Raw genomic sequence first — 8,900 nt, 5'->3', positions numbered from 1 at the left:
TCTGACCCAAGCTAAAGAAACGATAGCCAGACCTCTCAGCAGTCAATACCGAAGTCGTGTGTCTTCGAGATGGCTTGTAATCAGTGTGTGTGGTAATAAGTACTTCCATCCGTCATAACAACCTTTCTCAACGACAGAAATGGCCAAGTTTGCTACTCATTTCCATGGGAATTGCAAGTTTCTGTCTCAGCTCTCTTGGGCTTTTGCGCCATCTGCATTCATTATGGCAACAGCGATGTCTGTCGGCGCTTCGATCGTTGCCAAAACAAATAAGATATCTTACTGGCTCTACCGCGCTTTTAGCAGAGTCTGCTCTACCGGAATACATTCCTGAGTTCGGCCACATCTCTGATCGGATTAGGGGCCGATCCCAAAATTGCGCCTCGCTCCCAGCAGTCCACCCTGACTCCCCAGCAAGGGCTACGAGTAGAAGTTGGAGCAGAAATGAAACAGAGTCCAGCGCAAGTTAGCGGCAGTGAACTGCTCGGGCGGCGGTGCGCCGGGTTCGGGAACAGCGACACATGCTCCGGCGCCCAGCCCGATCGATGCTCCCGGCCGGCCAGCACACTGCTGCCGCCTGTCGGGAGGCTGGCCAACTAGCGGGAGGCGCGGCCGGTGCTCAGTGCGCGCCGGCGGGAGGCGGGGAGGTGGTGGCAGCACACGGCCCGCGCCGGCAGCGGCAGCGCCCCCGGCCGGACAGGATGGCGGGCCGCGGCCGGCGGGCTGCCCCTCTCGCGCTCCTGGTGCTCCTCTCACTGGCGGGTAGGTGCTGGAACGGCCGCGTCCTTTGAGCACTCGAGCGGAGCGGGTGGACTATGTGCGGTGAACAGCCTGGTGAAGTGGTCAAAGGCTGGGCAGGGCGTCTGGACCCGTGTATTTCGTTTGTAGGGCGTTCGGCAGGAAACATGCTTGCAAACTCTTGCTTTGAGGTCGCCGGCGAACATCGTTCACGCTGAGCGTTCTATCGAACAGCTTGGTGCCGATAAGGCTGAAACTTGGTGCGGCCTGAAGGCGTCTCCCGAGACCTTTTCACAGCAGTGCTCACGCTTGAGATTCAGTAGACAAGTGGAACGCCCCATGGCGATATCCTGACTGTCGGGTCTTCGGCGCGTTTTAGAGAGCTGGGATAAAGGGGGTAGGTAATGAAGACATTCCATATAATTTTTATTCAAGCAGCCGACAGCTGAGCTTTTAAGTGTGCAATCTTGACATTATTTGATAGCAAGGGTCGTCAGTTTGTTCGCCAACTGTCGCACATCTACGCATGGCGTTGATGCGACGTCGATAATGCTGTCGTGCTTGTTCACGTGTTTGTACGGCAAGGCGCTTTATGTTGAGGGCCGCGGTGCAAACAGGAGTTCTCTCGCTTCCTTAGCTGCTGTCATGGAGCCAGTGATGGCTCCGTTCCGTGGAAGCTGCGATGTGTGTCTGGTCTGCGCTGCCGTTAGAAGGTGACTTATGACTTAGCTCACGGGATCAGATCAAATTAAATGGTTTACGCATGACCATGCAAGGTCGATGTCGATTCTGGACACGCGATGCCTTATTTCAATGTTCGCGATCATTGCTGAACGTCAGCGAAGTCGTGGAGGTCAGGACCAGGCATGTGCCTAGATCCCAGAACTGTACTGCGAGATTAGATACTTAGGGTCGATCTCAGATCTTCAGAGATTCGTGAGTCCTTGATCTGGAATCTTCCATGATCCATAAATTATTTGGACATTTTGTTGAAAGATTTTGCTAGGTCCGGGCATCATTTTCAAACTAAATCGAACAATCTTCCACTATCTTGTTTCTGCTGAAGGGTCTTTTGGGATTCAGAAGTTCTCCCGATACTGCGGATGGGTTCTCCGCGATCTGCGATCACTTTTCTTGATCCTCGCGGGCCTGAGACCCTTTAAGAAGGTATCACAACAATCAACATTCGATGTATAGTGTTCTCTAAATATTCAGGCCCAATATGGCCCCGACGCCCCCCATGTGCTCCGAAAACAAATGTCCGGTGCTGGTCGACATTTCATTGAGCTCTACTGTGATCCACACAGCCAGCGACTCAGCTCGGGCACGTGAGAAGGTGCCCTACCACACCAGGCGGAGCACAAGAAGCGTGAAGCACAAATTTCCCAGACATCCGTCCATTATTGTCAAGGCCTGAACGATAACCCATTGACTCAGCCATCCATCGCCCTGCAGCGATCGATGTGGTCCCAAAGACGTCTCATTTGTCATCGGGTACACTGTTTACGCTGATACCGTAGCGACACCGATACGTTGCCCATTCCGGGTCAGTTCCGCTGACTCGTCCTTAGACGCTAAACTTTGCATTTGGGACGGCCGTCGCGGTGGAAATTGGCCAATCAGAGTCCCCAGACCTCCGCCCGAGGGCGCAAAGCCTGTCTGAAAGCCAACGTGATCCCAAGGCGGGCCACCCGGAGGTTTACCAGCAATAGCGGTACGACACCGCGCCACACTACGGTCGCCCCTCGCCAACACGACCTCGATTACATGCGGCGCGCTGGGGCCCAACTGGCCGGATTGTACCCACCCGCAGCGCGGAGCTGTGGTGGATTGGGGAATGACACCCACCGCGTGGAGCTGTGGTGGGTTGGGGAACGACACCCACTGGGCGGAGTTGTGATGGATTGGGGAACGACACCCGCTGGGCGGAGTTGTGATGGATTTGGGGAATGACACCCACCGCGCGGAGCTGTGGTGGATTGAGGAACGACACCTACTGTGCGGAGTTGGGGTGGATTGGGGAACGACACGAGGTGTAGATTTGAAACACCGGTGCATCGCGGTGGTTTGAAGCCGCGAATACATGCCTTCCAGGAATGTGACAGACGCCGCGTTCCGGCGATCTGAGCTGCCATCAGAGTAGTCGACCGAATGCAGGTTTCTCAACGCGCATCCAGACGGAGCCTCTGATCTTCGCCGTGCACCACACACGAGTCGTCGCTTCTAGCACTAGTCTAGCTGAAGCCATCTGCGCTATGCTTGCATACGCCCGTGCATTGCGCATGGTCGCATCGTAGATGGTGCTCATAGATTATGCAAAGATGGTGCTATCCGGACGTTAGTACAGTGCTGGGGTACCGGCACGCCCTGCCCGTTCGTCCGACCGACGCGCACCGCGGCCGCCCGTTCCACCGACCGACGCGCACCGCAGCGGCCCGCCCGGCTAAACTCGTCTGCGGAGACAATGCTCCAGAGAGCCAAAAGGTCACTGTGTAAAAGCACTCTCAGAAACTCATACGCGAGCCTACCCGCTCCACCCATTTGTAAAGAAAAACACCTGTGGCCTTCTTGTTTCAGCAGCCAGTGTGGAGATACAGCGGATCAACGGGTTTTCATTTCATGAGCGAGACGCTGACTCCCCATGTTTTCTGGGAACTGCATTCCGGACTACTAGATCCTACGGTTCTAAGAATTGGTAGGTGAATTCACCTACAAATTAGTTGGATGGGATAAGACATGGAATAACTGCTGTTCGGCTCGTCCTCGTCTGGTACGTTAGCATGTACCAGAGCGGTACGACCAGTTGTATTAGATTGTTTCGATGAACGCATGATGCCGAAATATTGTAAGTTAAAAATAATGTCGAAGGATTCTTCTTGGGTCGTAGACCTGTTTGAAGTGTTTGACGAATCCCTCTGCTATTGCTTCGATAAAGGCATGTTGCCTAAACATCGACCAATCTATTTCTATTCTCTTGGTTTTTCTCCGAGAAATAGGGGTATTACTATTGTCTTATCTATTAGAACGTTGTAGCCAGTTAATTTTTCGGCCTTCGTCAGCTGCTATTTGGGTGTTGAGAGCAACTGGCTGATGTCTGGCCTTCAGCCATGCATGCGTTACAACCCGAATTCTCTTCCTAGATTGTTAGGATTCCAGGGTTTACAGATTGCAAGGCCAGCGTCCTACCAACTGAGCTTACGAGGGGGTTTGACGGTGTGGTGATGTCAGACATATGGCGAGATCCCAGAAAGCTCACCGGAATCGGATCGCTAAGATCTAGATCCCGATTTTGTGGGATCCTGGATTTTTAAAGTTAAAAATAATGTCGAAGGATTTTTCTGGGGTTGTAGACCTGGTTTGAATTGCTTGACGAATCCTGTCGGATCCTGAATCCGCTTGATTTTTTTGAAAGGATTTTCGAGATCCTGGGTCTTGTTTGGAACTTTGTGCTAGAATCATCGGAGGTCTTGATTTAAAAAAAAAACTTTCTAAAGGATGTTATGAGATCTTGGAATCTTTGAATTTTTCTGGGAAACCTAGGGTTTTAGAGTTTATTTTAGATGGCACCAAATAATGTTATATGATCCATTTGTATAGCTGTGGTTTAAGTGGCTTCGATAGGTATGAAAGCCAGCCCGGACCATCCCTGCATAGGTTGGCAGAACTGTTTGAATTTCATTATTTGAGCCTCAACTTATATCACTGCTATCAAGATGGTGAATGTCATACCTTTCCCCGCTTATTGGTGACCTGTCATCTTGTTGGCAATCAAATTATATCTCATAACTACAGATATGACAAAATCAGCTTCCAGTATTTTGTGGTGTGGCTAGCACTAACGATGGCATTTGCACTTTGTCAGTTATCCAAATATCTTCATTAATTGCAAGTGCTGTGCAAGTGCAAGTGCAAGTGCTGCTGCATTTACATCCTATTTCTTCTTTAACTTTATAAGGTGCAGGTATATTCTACCGCTCCTAGTGCAGTATACTGCCTTAGGAAAAGTATAATTGCAAAGGCGAGGTGAACTCATTTGACAGGTCATAAAATAGGTATCTTGACATGAGACGAAAGCTCAGTGCTCACCTGTCAATTTTCAACGTGAGAAGCGTCTTCAACATGCTAAGTATACAGAACTACAGTTTTAACGCCAATGTTATGATCGAGCGGTTGGGCCATTGGCCCAGAATGAGGTGCATTGAGTTTTGATCCCAAGTGATAAAAGTACTTATTTACCTTAGGATGCCCCCTCTAATTCCTCCAGCACAGCAGCATGGCTACAAACCTTCGTAGTACTTACAAGTGACTACTGAATACGGCTCACACATAAAATTTTGCTGTTTCAGTTTTTTTTTACAAAAGCGAACGGTGATATACACTCACTTCAGAAACAGCTCATGCTGAGATTAGAGTAACGCCATCGGTTTTACCAATGGACTTTCGCCCCTGTGCCACATGGGTGTGGCTGTAAACCTCAGGGAGGGGAGGGATGGGGGGGGGGGGGGAGGACTGGGAGGCGGGTTTTCTTCTGAGTCACTGATCATGTAGCCTTTTGTGCTGTTTATATATCATGTGATCAGGTGAAATAGGACCGCACCGGACGTGACCGAATGTGGCATATGGCTGGACACCACAGAACGGGACCAGACGGAACAAGATGAAGCGATATGGGACCAGGCGGAACAAAATGAAACGAGATGGGACCAGGCGGAACAAATACAACGGGATGAGGAATCGGGTGTCGAGGAAACGGAATCGGGTGTCGAGGAAACGGAATCGGGTGTCGAGAGATAGGATCGAATGAAACCGGACGAAAAGTTGGATCGGGTGGGACTGGAAGGAGCCCGAAGGGACCAGACAGGATCGGAGGCGATGGGACTGAACGTCAGGGGACGTGACCAATAGAAACAGAGCGTGGCCGGACGGAACCGGAGGAGACCAGGACGGGACCGATCTGGTCCCATCCAATCCTGCATGGTCCCATCTAGTCCCATCTGGCCTCATCTGCTTCAATCCAGTCCCATCCAGCATCGCCTGGTCCCAACCGGTCCTATTTGGCGTGGTCTGCCCGGATCTGGTTCTGTCTAGATCTGTCTATTCTTCAGCCAGTCAAGGCCATTCCAGTCCCATCCGGTTCCGTCCAGTGCCGTCCCACGGCGTCGAGGCCCATGCGACACCGTCCGGTCCAAATCTATCTCTTCTAATCATGCCTGGTCCCGTCCGGGCTCATCACGCCCCATTCGGCGCCATCCGGTACCGTTGGGTCCTTCTGTCCACCTCGGTTTCTGTCAGTCACATCGCGGCCGTTTGACTTCAGCCGGTCCCGTCCGATCGCGTCCGGTCTTGTTTAGCTCTGTTTAGTTCCGTCTGGTCCGATGTGGTTACGTCCCACACCAGCCGCCCCTATGTGGTCCCTTGCGTAACTATTACTGGACTGCCAGTGATTTGAGCTGCATGACATCACCATACAGTCAGCTGAATGTGTTTAAGACCTTTATTTGAGCATAATCAGCTGACTGCTGGACCACAGATTTATACAGCGGTTGCTGCAAACTGGCTAAGCAACAGGTGTAAGGTAAAGCATCACTTATTAATATATGATACACGAAGCTAATTGAAGTCGATGAGAGCATTAATAGTGTCTTGTGCATCTGCTGGTGACAATGTTGTATGGGTTTCATGTTAGATGGCTGATTTATCACTCTCAGGAGGTGCGAGACCTAGGCCGACGAGACGTATTGCATCAAACAAAGTCTCATCCTGGGTTGCCTTGCTTGCCAAAGCTGTTACGAAGGGTAATAATAAGTTCTCTTTTGTATGGTGACATAATGGATCCATTTCTTGTAAAGTTCCTTCCTACACATTTCAGCAATCGTTTTGACCCTGAAGCCAGGTATGGCCACTGCCACGCATTTCAACGCATGCTCTGCACATGAAAATGCATAAACTACGTCAATGATTGTGCCAGGATGTAGTAATGTGTTTAATGAACGTGCAACGACATCCATTTAACAACTTACTTTTCGGGATATTTGTACCTGGAATCTGGGATTTTTGCAAAATGTCGTCGGCAAATCTTGCAAATTCTGAGACTTTCCAAAATTTTGTTGAAAGGTCTTCTGAATCTCGGATCCTTTGAGGTATCCATGGAATTTTCTGGATGAGATGAGATGCATTGATCTGCTTATCATTAAAAATTATGTTGCGTGTGACTAACAACACATAACGGGCGAAGTCAGGTAGCATCAAACATTATGCCACGCATTCGTCTGCGATGCCTTTTGTTGTGAACACAGTAACGTAATTATTTGACTTGAAACCTGGAGTAGTAGTAAATGTGGTCCACTTCTTTGGTATTCCTACTTCCGCCGTCGGTAACGAAACTGAGCGAGGCGTTCTTAAAAAAACTCTGCGGTTTTATGAATCGGCTGGTCAATCGTCGCAGTTTTGTTGTCAGTGGCACAACAGGGCCTGACAACCTTTGCTTTTAACAACTTTTGATCCCGGTTGTGCTCATCACTGTCGTTCCGAAGCCATTTATTTCCCACACGATTTTTACTTCTTACTACGTGGAACATTTGGCGCAGCGTCTAGACCAAGTAAGAGGAGCAGTTTGGGAAGCATCGGCCAGAGGCGAAATTTGCCATCCATGGCGGTATATTTCTGCATTTGACGCAGACAAAAAAGCTTATGTACGTGATATATAAGAGGGACACAACCAAGAAGCAGGTGGACCGGGGGCTAGGCCTCTCCGAGGCCCACGTTTGTATTTTTACACCGTGCAGGATTTTGTGTCATGAGTTTTCACCGATCCCAGACCGTTTCTAAACGTAGTTGAGTGAGAGAGCGAATCGAGCGTAGAAACGCAGCCATACTGGCGAGACGGAACCCGAATTTATATTTTTTGTTTGCTTGCTTGCTTTCATGAAATGAACGGATTTCTGACGATAGCGGAATCTGAACAGAATTGTTGGTGATCATGCAGTGTATAGGACATGTTGAACTCCCAAATTCGCTTAATGTTTGTTCACCACCTCAGAATGCAACTACAAGATCAAGATAGATGCTTAAGAGTCTTACTTGTGACGTTCTGTATAGGAACAATCTAACGGGGAAGTCTGCGGTATGTGAAAATACACTTTGATATACCGCAGACTTCCCAGTTAGATTATTCAGTGCGTTTTAATTAAGACGGAAGGCTGACGATTTTGCAGGTTTATATGTAATTTCTTGACATAAATAAATACAACTTTAGTCCGTACAAAGCATAACCACTGCATAATCACACCGAAATTTTGTTGACTTCTTGCCAGATAAAGCACATACCAAGCTCCGAAAGTGAAAATGCAGAGAACAGGGAAGTAACCAAGGGCCGGTCAAGGGGCCGGGTCGTTGCCCCCACCCCCATCTCCTCGGAATCAAGAGGTTTTTCTAGATACTGGGCGATTTCTTGGGATCTGAGTGCAAGATCGCAAGGGTTTTAAAAGAAGGTATGACATTTGTCCCCTCCACTCTGAGCAATATTTTGCCTGCGTACCTGGCCGAGAAGCAACCAGCTTTAACACACTAAAAAATGAATTTGACCACTCACAACGTGTTATCCATTTCATATATTCTCTTGCTGGGTTTAGTGGACGTTTCGCTTCGATCGGCTGAACAGGCGATACAGTGTGTTTTACCCCACCTTCCCTCCCTGGGTTTGCCATGAACGGTATTTGTAAAACCGTTGTATATCGAAAGAAAATTCACGCTCCAGCAATCAGTTTTTGAGCACATGACCTCGAAAACGGTTCAATAGATTTTGAGGTTTCAGAGAGGGCTGGGGAAGCTTGAACCCCAGATAAAGTTCATACGAACTTTGCCGCATCAAAACGAGATTGCCGTTCACATGTTTTTTACGTGATGTTGCCAGTTTCAGGCTGTAGATAACCCATTGGCGCCAAGTCTATTAAGTGATGCCGCGGACATCGTGTCCGAAATTCGAATACATCTGTAGTAGCTAGAGCAGGAGTTAATAGAAAATGTCATACAGCACCGCCCCGAACAGGAACTATCACTAAATATCTGCGTTAAGTTGCAGCCGAAGCCGAATCCACTCTTGTGAGGACCGACACATGTGTGGTCAGGGCCTACCAACGCTTTGCCTGATAATTCTCGATTCA

General features: G+C 49.2%; 1 protein-coding gene across 2 annotated transcripts in view; it reads left to right on the top strand.

The window, feature by feature from the left end:
- Positions 1–678: 678 nt before the first annotated feature.
- Positions 679–8,900, top strand: part of LOC119101588 (acetylcholine receptor subunit beta-like 2) — a 48,783-nt gene continuing 40,561 nt past the window's right edge. For both annotated transcript variants that reach the window (XM_037224937.1, XM_037224936.1), the window contains exon 1: positions 679–762. In XM_037224937.1, coding sequence (XP_037080832.1) covers positions 702–762 — 61 coding nt within the window. In that variant the 5' untranslated portion in view covers positions 679–701. The remainder of the gene's footprint in view (positions 763–8,900) is intronic.

The sequence above is a fragment of the Pollicipes pollicipes genome, unplaced genomic scaffold, assembly GCF_011947565.3.
Source record: "Pollicipes pollicipes isolate AB1234 unplaced genomic scaffold, Ppol_2.1 Scaffold_4881;HRSCAF=5763_pilon_pilon_pilon, whole genome shotgun sequence".
In the NCBI taxonomy this organism is placed as follows: Eukaryota; Metazoa; Arthropoda; class Thecostraca; order Pollicipedomorpha; family Pollicipedidae; genus Pollicipes; species Pollicipes pollicipes.
The sequence above is the reverse complement of the archived record's forward strand: the minus strand, read 5'-3'. Positions and strand labels throughout refer to the sequence as shown.